The 21077-nt window shown below is 40.3% G+C and overlaps 1 protein-coding gene and 1 long non-coding RNA gene across 4 annotated transcripts in view; one reads left to right on the top strand and one right to left on the bottom strand.

Annotated features, from left to right (window-relative positions):
• Nucleotides 1-11522, top strand: part of LOC130368098 (bone morphogenetic protein 2-like) — a 165979-nt gene extending 154457 nt beyond the window's left edge. Inside the window, exons 2-6 of one of the 2 annotated variants that reach the window (XM_056571396.1) lie at nucleotides 7536-7778; nucleotides 8014-8156; nucleotides 8333-8455; nucleotides 9561-9753; nucleotides 10283-11522. In XM_056571396.1, the coding sequence (XP_056427371.1) occupies nucleotides 7682-7778; nucleotides 8014-8156; nucleotides 8333-8455; nucleotides 9561-9753; nucleotides 10283-10689 (963 nt within the window). In that variant the 5' untranslated portion in view covers nucleotides 7536-7681 and the 3' untranslated portion in view covers nucleotides 10690-11522. Of the gene's footprint in view, nucleotides 1-3934; nucleotides 7779-8013; nucleotides 8157-8332; nucleotides 8456-9560; nucleotides 9754-10282 lie in introns of those variants that run through there. The other variant, XM_056571387.1, reaches the window with a different exon arrangement.
• The window catches only part of LOC130368147 (uncharacterized), a 118624-nt gene that overhangs the window by 71263 nt on the left and 26284 nt on the right, over nucleotides 1-21077 (bottom strand). For both annotated transcript variants that reach the window (XR_008892297.1, XR_008892299.1), the window contains exon 2: nucleotides 3805-3914. This is a non-coding gene — a long non-coding RNA (uncharacterized LOC130368147). The remainder of the gene's footprint in view (nucleotides 1-3804; nucleotides 3915-21077) is intronic.

Genomic DNA, 21077 nt, shown 5'->3' with positions numbered 1-21077 from the left:
GGATAGAGCTTTTTGGTAAAGTACATCATTCTACTGTTTACCAAAAACTGAATGAGGCCTACAAAGAAAAGAACACAGTACCTACAGTGAAATTGTTTTGCTGCCTCTGGCACTGGATGCCTTGAATGTGTGCAAGGCATCATCAAATCTGAGGATTACCAACAGATTTTGGGTCACACTGTACAGCCCAGTGTCAGAGAGCTGGGTTTGCGTCCGAGATCTTGGGTCTTCCAGCAGGACAATGACCCCAAACATATGTAAAAAAGTACCCAGAAATGGATGGCAACAAAGCGCTGGAAAGTTCTGAAGTGGACAGCAATGAGACCTGATCTAAATCCCATTGGACACCTGTGGAGAGATCTTAAAATTGCTGTTGTGAAAAGGCGCCCTTCCAATAAGAGAGACCTGGAGCAGTTTTCAAAGGAAGAGTCGTCCAACATTCCAGCTGAGAGGTGTAAGAAGATTATTGATGGTTATAGGAAGCGACTGATTTCAGATACCTTTTCCAAAGGGTGTGCAACCAAATATTAAGTTAAAGGGGTACTCCGCCCCACGACATCTTATCCCCTATCCAAAGGATAGTGGATAATATGTCAGATCGCCGGGGTCCCGCTGCTGGGGACCCCGGGGATCGCTGCTGCAGCACCCCGCTATCATTACTGCGCAGAGCGAGATCGCTCTGCACTTAATGACAGGCAATACAGGGGCCGGAGCATCGTTATGTCACGGCTCCACCCCTCGTGACGTCACGGCCCGCCCCCGTCAATACAAGTCTATGGGAAGGGGGCGTGGCGGTCGTCACGCGCCCTGCCATAAACATGCATTAAGGGGACGGGCAGTGATGTCATGAGGGGCGGAGCCATAACGTCACGCTGCTCCGGCCCCTGTATCGCCCGTCATTACGCACAGAGCGAACTCGCTCTGCGCAGTAATAATGGCAGGGTGCCGAAGTGGCGATTCCCGGGGTCCCCAGCAGCGGGACCGCGGCAATCTAACATCCTATCCCCTATCCTTTGGATAGGGGATAAGATGCCAGGGGCGGAGTACCCCTTTAAGGGTGCCAATGATTTTGTCCAGCCCATTTTTTGACTTTGGTGTGACATTATGTCCAATTTTATTTTTTTCCTCCCTTTTTTGGTTTAGTTCCAATACACACAAAGGGAATAATCATGTGTATAGCAAAACATGTGTTACTGCAATCCTTTTCTGTGCCAAATGAAAAAAAATTCAGGGGTGCCAACATTTACGGCCATGACTGTGTGTTAACATGAAACTTGGCACACATGTTACCTATATGTCAACAACAAAGGATAGGTAATTTAACCCTTACTCGCCCCCATTTGCCAGGGTCGGGGTTTTTGTTTAATGTCCCATACAAGTCTATGGGAAATATTTGCATAACTTCCAAGCGGCTGGAGATATTTCGATAATACTTGGTAACATGTTACTTATATGTCCAATTAAAATATAGGATAGTTAATTTAACCCTTAACTACTCCCATTTGTGAGGGTCAGGGTTTTTGTTTAAAGTCCCATGCAAATCAATGGGAAATGTATGTTCCCACATAACTTCCGTACGGCTGTAGATATTTCAATACCTGGTACACATATTACGGGTCGGGATAGGAGGTCGGGATAGGAGGTGAGGATAGGAGGGCGGGATAGGAGGTTGGGATAGGAGGACGGGATATGGGGTTGGGATATGACAACAATATATGAGGACGGAATATGAAGTCAAAAGCTTCCTCTGTTGATTTTCCTCCACAACAAGGATTAGGAAGGAAAAACTGGGCAACGCCAGGTACTCGGCTAGTATGTGTATATATATATATATATATATTCGAATGAGAGCAAAAAGTCTCCTACTTTTAGGCTAGGTTCAGACTACAGAATTTCCGAGCATAATTCTACATAGAAATTAATGGGGTTATCCAGGAAAAAACTTTTTATATATATATATATGAACTGGCTCCAGAAAGTTAAACAGATTTGTAAATGACTTCTATTAAAAAATCTTAATCCTTTCAGTACTTATGAGCTTCTGAAGTTAAGGTTGTTCTTTTCTGTCAAAGTGCTCTCTGATGACACGTGTCTCTGGAAATGCCCAGTTTAGAAGATTTGGGGATTTGCTTCTAAACTGGGCGGTTCTCGAGACACGTGTCATCAGAGAGCACTTAGACAGCTCAGACATTCTGATGCAAAAGAATCCTATTGCTAACAATGGCATTCTGCTGCACAGTGCACATTACTGCTGAAATTCTGATCTTTCTCAATCTTTTGCCAGAATCCGAACAGAGAACATTGCTGGCTATAGAAAAATGTTTATACTGTAGCTGTCAATAAAAAAAAAAAAAAAAAAAATCCTATTTATATTGATTTTCAGGATTTTTATTTATAATCATATTTAACAATTACATATTAGGATATGTAATTATAATGCAGTATGACAAGACAGCACTTGAGTTTTATCTGATGGCCCCAGCTGTCTATTCACTTATGAAAATCCAGGTAATCACATCACTATGTTATCTCAAAGGAATCCTTCCCATTTTGGATGACACTACCATCAGTATTGATGATTGGGGTGTTAAAAGGATTAAGAGCTGAGATGAGTAATTTCCATCATTAGACCATGTTAACAAGTGGAACATTTAAAAAACAATTGTGCAGGTTCCTTACCAGAAATGTGCAGAACAATACAGTAAAATGCATGTAAATTAAGAGAAAATTCTCTTCTACATATTGTGGAAAAAATCCATACAGATTTTAAAATTCTCTAGTATGCCTCACATTTGACCTACTCTATTGTAATAACCCAGCCATATAATCTGAATATAAACACATAAATATTGACAATTGGATTTACAGCATATTTTCACAGCTGTGTACTCACCTTTAGGGTACGTTCACATGAGCAGATCCCAGCACATAATACACTGCAGATACGCCGCTGAAGGACCGCTGTATGCTGCCTTTACAGGTGCCTGCTCGGAGAGGCAATACGCCGCTACGAGCAGACACACTGCAATCTGCGATTTGCCTCGTACATGCGCAGTATACTCGCACATAGTGGCAGCTCTCGGCCCAGCTCATAGAGCAGGGGGAGTGGCCGCGATGTATGCGAGTACACCATGCATGCGCAGCAACTCGCATATTGCTTCAGTGTGTCTGCTTGTAGCAGCGTATTGCCACTCCGAGCAGGCACCTGTAAAGGCAGCATACAGTGGTCCTTCAGTGGCAGATAATCCGCCCATGTAAACGTACCCTTAGAATGGATATTGCATGGACGGGAGTGCTGATCCTTGATTTATGAAACTGATCATAACCTTTTTACATTGTTGGGGTGAATGAAGGGTACAGTCAATAAACTGACAAAATATAGGCACTGTAAACAGCACCTTTATTTTGTTAAATGGTGCTCCTAATTATAAAGGGAGTCTTTTTTTAATTAATATGTATTTCACACAAAAATGTACAATAATATATCATAAAGAAAACATATAAACCTATTTAAGAGTATCACGCAAAATGTCCCTCTCTCTGAAAACTAACCCAAAATTAAAAGTAGAGAGGGGGAAAATATAAAAGAGCAAAACAATAAGTTAGAAAAAATGCTTCCCACAATCATTAACTAAAATCTATCTTCTAAGCCAGTACCATGCCAAATGTCAGCTAGGTAACTCATTTTCTTACAGTAAGAAGTCTCACAAGACACAATTGTTTCCCAAATTAACGGGGTTGTATGGGGTTGACGAAAAATGAATATATGACTGGGGCACTATAAAAATAAAAACAAAGTCATACCTCCCAGTCCCCACTTGTCACTACTTCTTCTTTGTTCCTGTAACACATCCTCCCTACAGGAAGTTTCCCGCAGGGGTGTCCTGCCTCAGTCAGAGGTTGGCTGAATAGCTCTAAAATGGATGTGAAAGAGGGTCATTAATACTCAGATGAGCAATAGAGCTAGCATACAACAATTTAATCTTCCAAATGAAATTTTGCCAAATCCGAATGTTGGTAATATGGCCCACAAGAATGGCCACTCCACATTGTTAAAAGTTTTAAAGCATCCTGAGACAGAGGCTTATTCTGCTACACAACCGGAGAATATAGTAGTCTCCTAAAATTAATATTAAGACCTCCCAGACATATGATGAACATGTTAGCCATCGGGCCAGGTGGGGAATTATGGAGCAGACATAGCTCCTGAGCTGGTGGGTGGTGGTTGCTATCTATAGCTGACAAGCCAGCAGTGACCAGCATGTGCACTGCAACACAATAGTTTTGTGGTGTACTGTAAAAGCATTTAAAAAAAAAACATTGTTGAAATTCTCTAGGGAGACGAATAAAGTGTCACACAAACTAAAAATACATTTATGAAATATAAAAAAATTCCACCCATAATAAAAGTTAAAATCACATCCCTTTTCCTGTGTTTAAATAAATGTAAACTACATTTGGTGTTGTCACATGCCAAACGAAAATAAAATAAAATGTTTTCACGTGCAGTGAGCAAAAAATGGCAAAAGATTTTTTTTACACATTATATGGTAAATTGAAAAAGTACAAATAAAATATGCAACCTGTCCCGAAAAAAAAATAAGCACCCATATGAAAAAACAAAAACATGATGGATCTTTTAAGGCAAGGAGGAAAAAAACATTAATCAAAGGAGTAACCAGCGATCAGCCTGTTGGTCAAAACATTAAACCAATAATTTGGGTAATATGCACTGTATATAAAAAAAAGGGCTCTGTAAATGTAAAAGTAAACCTTGGAATTGTGTTACTACATTATAAATATAGATTATAAATAAAAATTCAATAGGGAATGCCTGCTAAAAATTCTATCCGACGAAACCAACCCTCCAGTCATATGTCACAACATAGAAACATTTATTACAGAAAAAGTCAATACAAAGACAATACTTAATAGTTTTTTTTTTGGGGCAACATTTATTAATGAACTATTCTCAAATAGGTTATCAATCAATCATATTGGTGTGGTGCCTACACATGGCACCCTCACCAATCAGCTTTTTGCCAAAGCTGCAGAACAGACATACACAGTGAAACAGCAGAAAGTTCCTTCCATTGTGTAGCAGCCAAGATGGGTTACTGCAGCTCAGCTTCCATTTAAGTGATTCTTATCAGAGCTTATCATTCTTTTTTAGTATTTAATGTTTCAAATAAATTGATTTTCCATTGATGATTTTAGCTCTTCTGGTTTGTATTTTTCACTGATGATTTTGTTTAAATTGCTGATGTTACCTTTGTTTCATCACCCAATAAAGCCCAAGTGAGCATCTAATTTAAGTATTGTTAATGGGTGATAAATGTTTATCTATGTTGTGAAGTATGACTATGTCATACATAAAGAGAACTATATAGTGAAGGAGGAGTCTGAAATCAGTTTGCCTTCCCTACTGTAAAATCCTGTCTACTGGGGAACCAGTAAACAAGAATCTTGAATGGATAACAATGCTTTGATCCATACTATGTTCATTCAAATCAGTAGGCCTACACCCTGTTGATTTACATTTAAAATAGCATGATGATTTAAAGAAAGCGTGGACTGAGAACATATACAGAAAAAAACTGTTTTCAATCTTGATATTCTTGCTTTGATCTTTAAAGTTTGTTAATAATGCAAATGTGATTCAAATGAGTACAGTGAATACACTACTATAAACATAAAATCAAAGGCCAGTGTAATGTGGTTGTTTCTATGTCATGCTCCTTCAGAATTGTTCTACTCTGTTGTTTTATGTCCTGTATACCTGTATTTAGCCTGTAGTTTCTTACATTTCCTTTATTTTAGTCTATATTCATGTGTATATTACTTGCTTACTGTTTATGTAAATAGTCCTGTATTTTTTGAATACATACCAATGATTAAAATGAATGTCCAGTTTGGAGCTGGTTTCCTATAATACTTGGCCATTGATAATATGCTTTACTGCTGGAGCTCCAATTTATCCCCGGAATGACTGCCAATATGCAGTTATGATTTCATTTTTTTTTTTTAATCTAAAACAACAGCTCTTCCAAAATAACAATGCTGCTGCCTCTAAGAATGTGTTTTTTTGTTTTTAAAGCCATTAGTTTCCTATGGATTAAACATATGCCAAATACATTCCCATTAACTTCTGAAGTATCATATCTGTGTCCTACTCCCCAGTGGGGATAGAATAGATTTTGCATCTTTTTAGATTTAATTGAACTGGTAAGCTTGATCTAAAGAGAAGATAGAAGCACAATCAACCTAGTATACGTTGCCCTACAATTTATTTACACTATTACTGACTTGGCAAGGCACCAGCAAAATGTGCAATGAAAGGTTAAAATTGAGATCAAATGTTTTAGATTTGTGTATTTGATCTAATCAATCATAAACTGAAGGTGATATAAATTATTAATACTTATATTAATGTTGAGTGCAATCTAGCCCTTGTGTTGTCTGTACAGGAGTCAAATACACATCAGGATTGTAGAAATGTAAATTATAGAGGAGTGATATCATCAGACTGGTCTAAATGATTACTATTATGTGTTTAATAAAATCCATTCTAATCTCTGATTGTAGCCAAAAGACTAGCTAATAAAGGACCTAAACCCACCCATTCTACATATAATAGATATAAAATAATCAATTCTAAATAATGTTTGAAAAGTAAAAACAAATATTAATAAACTCCCTGCTGCCACTCCCTGGTGCCAGAGCACCTGTCTATTTTGCCCATGTAAGCATTAGGTGGCCATTAGACATAACATATCTAATTTATTAACACAAAAAGGATATTCTTGTATTTGTGTTTTCTCAACTGAATGTTTTTCTCTTTGTAGATGTGTCTAATTAATTGTTCCAACTAAAATGAACAGATTACAGTATATATCTTGAATGGCATGCTATTATGGCAAATAGGATATCTGCTCTTCTTTAGAGTCAGGCCATCTTAGGTGTATCAACTATTTACTTAGCAGAGTTTAATGCATGAAAGTCAATGTTCTTCTGTTTGCCCCCCATTAATAAATTCATTAGAAGGAAGTTAGTTTCCTGCTGTGAGCAAACTGTCCCCATTCAGCCTGATACAATGGAATAATTTCACATTTAGTCCAGAAAAATGATAAACAAACCAATCCTCTCCAGGTGTTTAAATCCTTGCTTGTTCTTCTTATACAAGCCTCCTTGATTTTCCTTTAAAATAAAGAATGTACACAGGACAACAGCTTCCAGTTTCACATAAATTGTGTACTGTAGGATAATTGCTAACAGGGCATTGCTAGTCTTGTTTCACACCTTGTTAGCACTGCAATTAGCTTTCTTTACATTTACTGATTGCTGTTTTGCATACTTGACTTAATTCCATCTTGGTGTAGAGCTTAAGGTACAGCTGTCTTGTAGCATTGTTATAAATTGTGGCACAGGACAAACAGTGGACATTTCAACTGCAAGAGGTCCAAGAGAGCAGCAACCTGAAGACATGGTCCATGCAAAGATGTTGGGTTTACTGATAATGGTTATTTTCCTGCAAGGATGTACCTCAAGGCCTACTGAAACTACAGTGAACACAGATGACCCCGAGCATGTAAGATCTGAAGCTCTGAAGAGGCTGTTAAAAGTTTTTGGCATTGAAGATCCACCACATTCTCTTCATCATGTCAAACAACCACCCCAGTACATGATTGACCTGTACAACACTGTGGCTGATGCAGATGGTGTCACCAAGGACCCAGATCTTTTGGAGGGGAACACAGTCAGAAGTTTCTTTGACAAAGGTAATGCATTCATTTGTTGTGTTATTTATAAAGGTTGTTAACTATATTTATCTTTTTTTGATACTATACAATCATACTGGCTTCCTAATATTACATATTAAAATAAGCTTTAGAATGCTTAGGATGATTATGATGCTAATGATGATATTAAAACGATTGATTTTAACGATTGATTTTGAAATAAAGCTATGTAAATTATTACAATTCTATTAGCTAATCACTCATAATTCCTCAGTTCACAGTGACCATATGTACTTTTTGTTCAACCTCTCAACTGTAACCAAGAATGAGAAGATTTTGACAGCCGAGTTGCATCTTTTCAAACTCAAGCCAAGACCTACAGAGCAAGCTTATTTTAAAAGGCATCATTTCTGCCAGGTGAGGTCCTGAAATTAGAAATTAAAAACAGTATGTAAAAATATGTTATAACATATTATTATATATAATATGTTGCTAGATCATTAACTAGTATAGTGGTTTTAATACATTAAGCCATGGTTACTTTGCTCACAGTCTGGCGCTAAAGTTTTACTAACTGTATTTTTCTGTCACAGATAAGTGTATACCTGGTTCTGGATAAAAACAAAATGCAGCTGCCACAAGGAAGAAAGCTGTTGTCATCAAAGCTTGTCCCTATCCATTCTTCAGGATGGGAAGTGTTTTCAATCACACAAGCAGTAAGTATTCTTGTAATTTATTTTTAATTTTTTTGCAATGTATGTAAATATATAATATACAGAGAAGTCCAAAGCACAGAGCACTCACCCAATATGCTGTACAAAACTTCTTTATTCGTTCGACAGAACAATAATGGGATACAGTGCAGGGAGGCAGGTGGTGAGACACAGGGGTAGCTAGTGGCGACGGGCCATTATCGCGCCGAAGCGCTTCGTCAGGCCTGATAAAGTGCTTTGGCCCGATAACGGCCCGTCGCCACTAGCCACCACCGCGTCTCACCACCTGCCTCCCTGCACTGTATCCCGTTCTTGTTCTGTCGAACGAATAAAGAAGTTTTGAACAGCATATTGGGCGAGTGCTCCGTGCTTTGGACTTATCTCTGTATATTCCATACCTGTGTATTTGACATGTTAACACCTGGACCCTGGCTATATACTTCTTAAAGGAACCGTACCCAGCTAGAGATTATCATCACGTGTTCACATACTTAGCAGGTAGTGCCCGATACTCTTTGTTTCTGGACATTTTATGTAAATATGTAGCTTTACATCCCAGACTGGTTAATATTTATTTCATAAGCAAAAGCATTGTTTTGTTAATTTTCATTGATTATTTTTATTATATCTTTAAAGTCCCTTGTACCTCATATAAAAAAATTTAAATGTATTAAGCAAGATTCAGATTACGGAATTTCTGTCTGCAATTCTGCTTTGAAATTTCAGGCAGAAATTCTGCTTGCTAAAATGCACAAGCTAGTGAATGGGTTTTCCGTTCACAAATTCACACTTCACAAATTCCGCTTAAAAAATTCTGAACGGAAAATATACTTTAAAATATCCACCTGAAGAATGACATTGCTCATTCTTCAGGCGGAAATCCCTGCGTAACACATTGCAGTCTATTGGGGACTGCCATGTCCGCGCGGTCCTAGCGCCGTCTGATTCAGTTGGCGATGCCCGCACTCTGAAACTCTGGGTGGAAATTTTCCATCTGGAGATTTCACAGTCTGAACCTAGCCTAAGTGTAAAAAACAGAAAGAACACTACACTTTAGTAATAAGATTACTAATGCATTATGAACATTATTAATATTTTTATCTGACAGGTTCGTGCCTGGACTGAAGAAAGCCACAATCATGGTATTCTTGTGACAGTGAGGAATCTTGGAGGAGGCCAAGCTGATACCAATATAATTCGCTTTGCCTCAGGAAAAGATCATCATGAAAGCAAGCAACCAATGCTTGTTCTTTTTACTGATGATGGGAGAAGAGGAGTTGTGCCCATTAGCAACCAGCCAGGTAAGATAGACACCATGGCCCAGATTTATCAAGCTATGAGAATTTCCCACAGCAACCAATCACAGCTCAACTTTCACTTTACCAGAGCTTGTTAGCTGAACTGTGATTGGTTGCTGGGGGAAAATCACTATTTTTTCTCTCACACAGTTTGATAAATCAGGGCCCATCTTACTATTTTGAAATTATGGTAAACAACAGTCTGAATAGACTCTCATAAAGTTAAAAACATAAATAGGACATTTGAACATTAGCTTGATCAATATTTTGATTTCAAAATAAAAGAATAGGAAAGGCTACCTTTAAATGTTGTGTATTGAATCCTGTTCAATTTGAACTTTAGTGAAACAGAGTTTTTGAATTTTGAGCATGTGATGTTTTGATGATTGGTAGAAAATGTAAAAAAAAAAAAAAAAAAAAAAAAGGCAGAGCCATTAAATAAATTGTTTCATATACTTACCTTATCCTAGCAATTATTACTCTTGTGTTAACAATTTTAAACTAAATATTTTTCTTCAATCATTTTGTACAGATGGCCTTCCATTGGTAGTACCCAATGAACCTTATATACCAGCACCAAACAGAACAAGAATGACAAGAGCATTGCAAGAGGATGGACACTTGCCCTGTCAAAGGCACCCACTTTATGTTGACTTTGAAGAAATTGGCTGGTCTGGGTGGATTATCTCTCCAAGAGGCTATAATGCATACCATTGCAAAGGATCGTGCCCATTCCCTCTAGGTCAGAATATGAGACCCACCAATCATGCCACAGTGCAATCTATAATTAATGCCCTCAAGTTGACACAAGGTGTGAACAGCCCATGCTGTGTCCCTGACAAACTTTTCTCTATAAACTTGCTTTACTTTGATGATGATGAAAATGTTGTTTTAAAGCAGTATGATGATATGGTTGCCAGTAGTTGTGGATGCCACTAAAGACTAAATGCATAGCTGTCTCTTGGAAGTCATTAAGGCAGGCAATGCTACATGCACAGAATGGTCCCATAATGCACAGTTACCTGCTAATTTTCTTATGTTGAATCATTTTTATAAAGCACTAAGGCATAATAGTAGCATATCTATGGCATTTCCTCCTTTAGGAGACAACTGATACTGCGTCTACTTTCAGGCTACAATAGATGTTTGGAAAAAGTACCAAACTACATTGAATGTGGTATGTTCATAAGAGAATTTTTTTTGTTGGTGTTAAAATACAAGCTTCAAATTTGGTCCTTTTTTTTTGGTAATTTTGATGAAAAGAATATCACTGTCTGCAGAGTAATTCTTGCAGTCAAAAATACCAGAACCCCGATGGACCTTAAGAAAGTAAATGGGATTTGTCTATGTTTGCTGCTTTTTGTTATGGCTCAGGAATAGTTTCATTATAAACAGAAGCTATGATGCTAGCATGAACAAAAACCCAAGGCAGTGACTTTTTTGTAATCTTTTAAGCATATCGCAGTCAATAACTTGTTTTGCCTATTTGTAAATTTTGGAACACAGTGGAGGCATTCTGGTTTTTGCCACTTTTGTTTTTACTTTTGCATTAAATGTTCTTTTAAATATTAATTTAACATCTGTAATACAGGTAAGAGACTTACGTTTTTAAATGAATGAGTAGAATTTACTTATATTCATTCGTACATTTAATTGCCACTATGTGGTTGCTAATATAATAATGGAAACCTGCATGAAATACTGTAACTTGTATCATATGTACATAAATAAATTGTTAATATATGTGTGAATCACTAGATCTCAGATTAGAGTATTTGCATATGTGTAAATATAAATAAATAGACATATATATATATATATCTGTACGTTTATATGTATGTGTGTATTTTTCAGCATAACTTAAACATTTCTGGAGGGATTTTGATGACTATGTACACACGTTAATTTTATGTCAACTTAAAATATAGTAGAGTTAAATCAACCCTAACCCACCCCCTATGCATGAGTGGGGTATTTTGTCAGAAGTCCCATGCAAGTCTATGGGACTTCTGGTACATCTCCTGATCGTGTTACCTAAGAGGTAGTATAGCTTGCACTTAGGTTTTTTACAGTGTGTAACCCCAGCAGTAAGGAGAGTGGTAAATGAGGTTAGGATATGAGGACAAGAGCGTCATTGTTGCTTTTAGGTTTAGGTAGGAAGACCAGGCAATGCAGAGTACTCAGCTAGTAATACATATTGTACATGTGCTGGTGAAAATTAGACATGATTCTTAAATATTTTGATAAAATAAAATAAATGTGACTGGCAGTGGGGGAGTTGTGGCAAAAACATGTATGAGGCATGTTTGCCTCATGTTCCTCCTGATGATGGTGCTGAGGCACTGAAGCATGTAGAATGGGTCAAAATTTGTCTTTTTAAACACTGTCCCTATTATACACACAGTCACAAAGAGTACTGCAGACTTTAAGAATTGCAGAATTGTTTACATAAACATAATTCAGAAAGAAAACTGCAGGCTGCAGGATAAATGGCGATCCTCCTTACGCTCTCCCGGTGATGATTAGAAACCGAATCGGACAATATAAATCAATAAATAAAAAGAGATTCTTTATTCAGAGCGCTATGGACTACGCATTTCAAGAGGTGGGACTCCCTCTTCATCAGGTCCTCTCCCATCTACAGTGGGAGATGGCCGACATAGATAAATGGATAATTAAACAATTCTGTGTTTAGTATTGCACTGTTAGTTGTGCTAGTAGTGAGATATTCCAGCGAAGCGTTGTATAGCAGTTTACACCAGCTCTGCTACTGCTATACAACGCTTTGCTGGAATATCTCACTACTAGCACAACTAACAGTGCAATACTAAACACAGAATTGTTTAATTATCCATTGATCTATGTCAGCCATCTCCCACCGTAATTTCCCATAACTATGGATTGTCCATTCAATCTCCTAGTTCATACCACCATTTAAATCACACAAGCATTGCTACTGCTATGCAGCAAATCTTCAGACTTACCGATTAACTATGAAGATCTTCTTTCAGCTCTATCCGCTGCACCTATTTGGATTCACACTACAACTTGCTGACTCCGCCCACCGCTAGCCACGCTACGGCATGTATAGCGCTATTATTCGCTAACCCTGTTACAAACATATTACAACCTGCTGACTCTGCCCACCGCTAGCCACGCTACGGCGTGTATAGTGCTTTCATTCATTGACTCTACTACAAACAGAGCTCCTGCTTGCGCATTCTCCGGCTGTATATGCGCACCAGCCTCACAGTTTACTAAGACACCACTATGCCATTTTTACATATTAACTTAGAATACATTATCTGAATACTTTTATTTATGTATGAACCATCTGTGAACATTGACTTCTAAGGAATTTTCAGTGTGTCTGTATTAACTTTGTGAATATAACGTTCACTATAGCTGTTTGCGTCCTAGTGACGGAATCTGAATAGCATAATGAACATAACCTTTAGAAGGTACGTTAGGCTTATTTAAACTGAGTTATCTGCCATTCTTGTATACACATTGCCTGACGAAGTGCCCTTTACGGGCAAGAAACGCATTGCTGTTGTGTTCCAAATAAACCTTATGAAGTGTATCCATTTACTACGGACCTTTCTTCCACTGTTCTGCACCCGACAAGGATCCAATTTTACTTTTGCTGCTACCCCAGATGTAAGGTGATTAAATGAAGATGAGGTTTGTTACAGTGTGTCATCCCAGTGGTAAGATGATTACATGAAGATGAGGTTTGTTTCAGTGTGTCACCCCAGAGGTAAGGTGCTTAACCCCTTGGGGACGGAGCCCATTATGACCCTAAGGACGGGAGCATTTTTTGCAAATCTGACCACTGTCACTTTAAGCATTAATAACTCTGCAATGCTTTTACTTATAAATTTGATTCCGAGATTGCTTTGTCGTGACATATTATACTTTGTTAGTGGTAAATTTTTGTCAATACTTGCATCATTTCTTGGTGAAAAATTCAAAAATTTTATGAAAAATTTGAAAATTTTGCATTTTTCTAACTTTGAAGCTCTCTGCTTGTAAGGAAAATGAACATTCCAAATAAATTATATATTGATTCACATATACAATATGTCTACTTTATATCTGCATCATAAAGTTGAAATGTTTTTACTTTTGGAAAACATCAGAGGGCTTCAAAGTATAGCAGCAATTTTCCAATTCTTCTGGTTAGAAATACCCCATAAATGACCCCATTATAAAAACTGCACCCCTCAAAGTATTCAAAATGACATTCAGTAAGTGTGTTAACCCTTTAGGTGTTTCACAGGAATAGCAGCAAAGTGAAGGAGAAAATTCAAAATCTTTATTTTTTACACTCGCATGTTCTTGTAGACCCAGTTTTTGAATTTTTACAAGGGGTAAAAGGAAAAAAATCCTCTCAAAATTTGTAACCCAATTTCTCTCGAGTAAGAAAATACCTCATATGTGTATGTCAAGTGTTCGGTGGGCGCAGTAGAGGGCTCAGAAGGGAAGGAGCAACAATGGGATTTTGGATAGTGAGTTTTTCTGAAATGGTTTTTGGGGGGCATGTCCCATTTAGGAAGCCCCTATGGTGTCAGGACAGCAACCCACCCCCCACATCGCACACTATTATGGAAACTACACCCCTCAAGGAACGTAACAAGGGGTACGGTGAGCCTTAACACCCCACAGGTGTTTGACAACTTTTTGTTAAAGTCGGATGTGTAAATGAAAAAAAAAAATGTTTTCACTAAAATGCAGATTTTTCCCCAAATTTTACTTTTTTACAAGGGGTAATAGGAGAAAATGCCCCCCAAAATTTGTAACCCCATTTCTTCTGAGTATGGAAATACCCCATGTTTGGACGTCAAGTGCACTGCAAGCGAACTACAATGCTAAGAAGAGAAGGAGCGCCATTGAGCTTTTAGAGAGATAATTTGTTTGGAATGGAAGTCAGGGGCCATGTGCATTTACAAAGCCCCCCGTGGTGCAAGAACAGTGGACCCCCCCACATGTGACCCCATTTTGGAAACTACACCCCTTACAGAATGTAATAAGGGGTACAGTGAGCATTTACACCCTACTGGCGTTTGACAGTTCTTTGGAACTATGGGCTGTGCAAACAAAAAAATTTAATTTTTCATTTTCACTGACCACTGTTCCAAAAATCTGTCAGACACCTGTGGGGTGTAAATGCTCACTGTACCCCTTATTACATTACGTGAGGGGTGTAGTTTCCAAAATGGGGTCACATGTGGGTATTTATTTTTTGGGGTTTATGTCAGAACCGCTGTAAAATCGGCCACCTCTGTGCAAATCATCAATTTAGGCCTCAAATGTACATAGTGCGCTCTCACTCCTGAGCCTTGTTGTATGCTCACAGAGCATTTTATGCCCATATATGGGGTATCTCCGTACGGAGAAATTGCGCTACAAATTTTGGGGGTCTTTTTTTTTCCTTTTACCTCTTGTGAAAATAAAAAGTAAAGGGCAACACCAGCATGGTGGTGTAGACCCCAACTTTTCATAAGGGGTAAAAGGAGAAAAAGCCCCCCAAAATTTGTAGTGCAATTTCTCCCGAGTACGGAGATACCCCATATGTGGCCCTAAACTGTTTCCTTGAAATACGACAGGGCTCCGAAGTGAGAGAGCGCCATGCGCATTTGAGGACTAAATTAGGGATTGCATAGGGGTGGACATAGGGCTATTCTACGCCAGTGATTCCCAAACAAGGTGCCTACAGCTGTTTCTAAACTCCCAGCATGCCTGGACAGTCAGTGGCTGTCCAGAAATGCGTGGAGTTGTTGTTTTGCAACAGCTGGAGGCTCCGTTTTGGAAACACTGCCGTACAATACGTTTTTCATTTTTATTGGGGGGGGAGACAGTGTAAGGGGGTGTTTATGTAGTGTTTTACTCTTTATTATGTGCTAGTGTAGTGTAGTGTAGTGTTTTTAGGGTACATTCACAGTGGCGGGTTACGGTGAGTTTCCCGCTAGGAATTTGCGCCGCAGCTCATACTTGAAGCAGGAAACTTACTGTAAACCCGCCTATGTGAATGTACCCTGTACGTCCACATGGGAGTGCAAACCTCCAGCTGTTTCAAAACTACAACTCCCAGCATGTACTGACAGACCGTTCATGCTGGGAGTTGTAGTTTTGCAACAGCTGGGGGTACACTGGTTGGAAAACCTTCAGTTAGGTTCTGTTACCTATCTCAGTATTTTCCAACCAGTGTGCCTCCAGCTGTTGCAAAACTACAACTCCCAGCATGCACGGTCTGTCAGTACATGCTGGGAGTTGTAGTTTTGCAACAGCTGGAGGCACACTGGCTGGAAAACCTTCAGTTAGGTTCTGTTACCTAACTCAGTATTTTCCAACCAGTGTGCCTCCAGCTGTTGCAAAACTACAACTCCCAGCATGTACTGACAGATCGTGCATGCTGGGAGTTGTAGTTTTGCAACAGCTGGAGGCACACTGGTTGGAAAACCTTCAGTTAGGTTCTGTTACCTAACTCAGTATTTTCCAACCAGTGTGCCTCCAGCTGTTGCAAAACTACAACTCCCAGCATGTACTGACAGACCGTGCATGCTGGGAGTTGTAGTTTTGCAACAGCTGGAGGCACACTGGTTGGAAAACCTTCAGTTAGGTTCTGTTACCTAACTCAGTATTTTCCAACCAGTGTGCCTCCAGCTGTTGCAAAACTACAACTCCCAGCATGTACTGACAGACCGTGCATGCTGGGAGTTGTAGTTTTGCAACAGCTGGAGGCACACTGGTTGGAAAACCTTCAGTTAGGTTCTGTTACCTAACTCAGTATTTTCCAACCAGTGTGCCTCCAGCTGTTGCAAAACTACAATTCCCAGAATGTACTGATCACAGAAGGGCATGCTGGGAGGTGTAGTTATGCAACAGCTGGAGGTACGTAACTACAACTCCTAGCATGCCCACACAGCTGTTTTCTGTGTGGGCATGCTGCAATTTGCAGTTTTGCAACATCTGGAGTGGTACAATTTAGAGACCACTGAACAGTGATCTTCAAACTGTGGATATCAAGATGTTGCAAAACTATAACTCCCAGCATGCCCAGACAGCAAACAGCTGTGTGGGCATGCTAGGAGTTGTAGTTTTGCAAGATCTAGAGGGCAGTATAGAGATCACTGTGCAGTGGTCTCTAAACTGTGGACCTCTAGCTGTTGCAAAACTACAAATCTCAGCATGCCCACACAGCAAACAGCTGTCTGGGCATGCTGGGAGTTGTAGTTTTGCAACATCTGGAGGGCTACAGTCTAGAGACGACTATTGTGGTCTCAGACTGTAGCCCTCTAGATGTTGCTAGGCAACTACTCACTACTGAAAACGAAAGTAAAGGCCCCCCGCCCCCGATCTGCTATTGGTGGTCGCGTCTAGACCACCAATAGCAGGGATAGGAGGGGTGGCACCCCTGCCACCTCACTCCTATCACTTCAGGGGGATCGTGGGTGTCTTAGACAACCGCGATCCCCCTTATATTCCAGGTCACCATAGACCCGGAATCGGCGCAAATCGCAAGTGTGAATTCACTTGCGATTTGCGCGATCGCCGACATGGGGGGTCTAATGACCCCCCTGGGCATTTGCACGGGGTGCCTGCTGATAGATATCAGCAGTCACCACGGTCCGGTCCCGGCTGGGACCGAAATCCCCACGGGCGTATGGATACGTCCTTCATCCTTAAGTACCAGGACGCAAGGGCGTATGCATACGCCCTTTGTCCCAAACAGGTTAACCCCTTCATGACCCAGCCCATTTTCACCTTCATGACCTGGGCACTTTTTGAAAATCTGACCACTGTCACTTTAAACATTAATAACTCTGGAATGCTTTTACTTATCATTCTGATTCCGAGACTGTTTTTTCGTGACATATTCTACTTTATGTTATTGGTAAAATTTCACTGATATTTGCATCCTTTCTTGGTAAAAAATCTAAAAATTTCATGGAAATTTTGAAAATTTTGCATTTTTCTAACTTTGAAAGTCTCTGCTTGAAAGGAAAATGGATATTCCAAATAAATTACATATTGATTCACATATACAATATGTCTACTTTGTGTTTGCATAAAAAAATTGACAAGTTTTTACTTTTGGAAGACACCAGAGGGCTTCAAAGTTCCGCAGAAATTTTCCAATTTTTCTCAAGATTTTCAAAATCGTAATTTTTCAGGGCCCAGTTCAGGTTGGAAGTGGATTTTAAGGGTCTTCATATTAGAAATACCCCATAAATGACCCCATTATAAAAACTGCACCCCCCAAAGTATTCAAAATGACATTCAGTAAGTGTTTTAACCCTTTAGGTGTTTCACAGGAATAGCAGCAAAGTGAAGGAGAAAATTCTAAATCTTCATTTTTTACACTCGCATGTTCTTGTAGACCCAATTTTTGCATTTTTACAAGGGGTAAAGGGAGAGAAATCACCCTAAAATTTGTAACCCAATTTCTCTCGAGTAAGGAAATACCTCATATGTGTATGTAAAGTGTTCGGCGGGCGCAGTAGAGGGCTCAGAAGGGAAGGAGCGACAATGGGATTTTGGAGAGTGAGTTTTTCTGAAAGGGTTTTTGGGGGGCATGTCCCATTTAGGAAGCCCCTATGGTGCCAGAACAGTGGACCCCCCCACATATGACCCCATTTTGGAAACTATACCCCTCATGGAATTTAATAAGGGGTGCAGTGAGCATTTACACCCCACTGGCGTTTGACAGATATTTGAAACAGTGGACTGTGCAAATCAAAAATTTTATTTTTCATTTTCACAGACCACTGTTCCAAAAATCTGTCATACACCAGTGGGGTGTAAATGCTCACTGCACCCCTTATTACATTCCGTGAGGGGTGTAGTTTCCAAAATGGGGTCACATATGGATATTTATTGTTTTGCGTTTGTCAGAACTGCTGTAACAATCAGCCACCCCTGTGCAAATCGCCTCAAATGTACATGGTGCACTCTCCCTTCTGGGCCTTGTTGTGCGCCCCCAGAGCACTTTGCGCCCACATATGGGGTATCTCCGTAGTCGGGAGAAATTGCATTACAAATTTAGAGGGTCTTTTTTCCCTTTTACCTCTTGTGAAAATGAAAAGTATAGGGCAACACCAGCGTGTCAGTGTAAAAAATTTACACTAACATGCTGGTGTAGACCCCAACTTCACCTTTTCATAAGGGGTTAAAGAAGAAAAAGCCCCCCCAAATTTGTAACGCAATTTCTCCCGAGTACGGCGATACCCCATATGTGTCCCAAAACTGTTGCCCTGAAATACGACAGGGCTCCAAAGTGAGAGAGCGCCATGCGCATTTGAGGCCTGAATTAGGGATTTGCATAGGGGTGGACATAGGGGTATTCTATGCCAATGATTCCAAAACAGGGTGCCTCCAGCTGTTGCAAAACTCCCAGCATGCCTGGACAGTCAATGGCTGTCCGGCAATACTGGGAATTATTAATTTGGAACAACTGGAGGCTCCGTTTTGGAAACAGTAGCGTACCAGACGTTTTTCATTTTTTTGGGGAGGGGGGGCTGTGTAGGGATATGTGTATATGTAGTGTTTTTTACTTTTTATTTTAGGTTAGTGTTAGTGTAGTGTTTTTAGGGTACAGTCACATGGGCAGAGGTTCACAGCAAGATTGCCGCTGGAAGTTTGAGCTGCAGCGCAAAATTTGCGCCATCTCAAACTTGCAGCACTCACTGTAAACCTCCGCCCATGTGAGTGTACCCTGTACATTCACATTGGGGGGAGGGGGCAAACATCCAGCTGTTGCAAACTCCGAGCATGCCCTTTGGCTGTCCGTGCATGCTGGGAGTTGTAGTTTTGCAACAGCTGGAGGAACACTGGTTTGGAAACACTAAGTTAAGTAATAAACTTTCAAGTGTTTTGCAACCAAACTTAGTGTTTCCAAACCAGTGTGCCTCCAGCTGTTGCAAAACTACAACTCCCAGCATGCATGGTCTGTCAGTGCATGCTGGGAGTTATAGTTTTGCAACAATTGCAACAGCTGGAGGCACTGAGGTAGGAAACGGACAATGTTTCCCAACTAGTGTGCCTCCAGTTGTTGCAAAACTACAACTCCCAGCATGCCCAGACGGCCCAGGCATGCTGGAAGTTGTAGTTCGGCAATATCTGAAGGATCATATGTTGCCGAACTACAACTTCCAGCATGCTTGGGCAGTCTGGGCATGCTGGGAGTTGTAGTTTTGCAACATCTGGAGGTCCACAGTTTGGAGACCACTGTATAATGGTCTCCAATCTGTGCTCTTCCAGATGTTAGAGAACTACAACTCCCAGCATGCCTGGACAGACTGAGCATGCTGAGATTTGTAGTTTTGCAACATCTGGAAGAGCACAGATTGGAGACCATTATACAGTGGTCTCCAAACTGAGGACCTCCAGATGTTGCAAAACTACAACTCCCAGCATGCCCAGAAAGCCAAAGGCTGTCTGGGCATGCTGGGAGTTGCAGTTTTGAAACTCCCAGAGGCATGGAGGACGTCGCTCGCGCCGGGACCGCTCGGGACACCGCTCGGACGGGTAAGTGACGCCGGGGGACGGGTCAGGGACACTTAGCAGAGCGGTGTGTGTCCCGATCCCACGTGATCGGGACTCACACACCGCGCTGCTATCAGCTAGTCAGATTTGACCAGCTGATAGCAGCGATCGCTGGGGGTGGGGTGGGGGATGAAACCCCCCGTGGTCGCATGGTAAGATGGCTGGCTATCAGTGATAGCCACCATCTTTCCGGGAGCTGCGGGGTGCCGCGAGTAGCGGCAAAAATGTTCATGACGTACCTGTATGTCATGGGTCGGGAACACCTTGCCACCCATGACGTACAGGTATGTCATAGGTCGGGAAGGGGTTAAAGATGAGGTTTGTTACAGTGCATCACCCTAGTAATATGGTGGGGCATGTGAAAGGATGGGGCTAGTGGGTGGAGTCAATGGGGCGGAAAAATGAGCTTTTGCCTAGGGTTGCAAAATTCCTTGCACCAGCCCTGACTGTGGAGTACGCGTGCCACATTCATGGAGTTTAATGGACCAATTCTAAGTATTTATAATATTAGAAGTCACCATGTAGTTCCATAATTTGTATAAGGGTACATTAATGCGGACAGATTTAGAAAAAAAAGAAGGAAACATTCGCAGAAAACCCCATTGAAGTCAATGTAATCTGCTGCAGAGCTGCTGAGGAAATTCTGCCCTGGCTCAAACTCGCAGCTGGAAACTTGCTTCTAAATCCACCCATGTGGCTGTACCCTTAAAGTATAATTAAAGGCTTGCACATTAAAATTGTTTTATTTATTTATCTTTTTTTTTATTTTATTTTTTTTA

The sequence above is a fragment of the Hyla sarda genome, chromosome 1 (assembly GCF_029499605.1).
Source record: "Hyla sarda isolate aHylSar1 chromosome 1, aHylSar1.hap1, whole genome shotgun sequence".
Lineage (NCBI taxonomy): Eukaryota > Metazoa > Chordata > Amphibia > Anura > Hylidae > Hyla > Hyla sarda.
The sequence above is the reverse complement of the archived record's forward strand: the minus strand, read 5'-3'. Positions and strand labels throughout refer to the sequence as shown.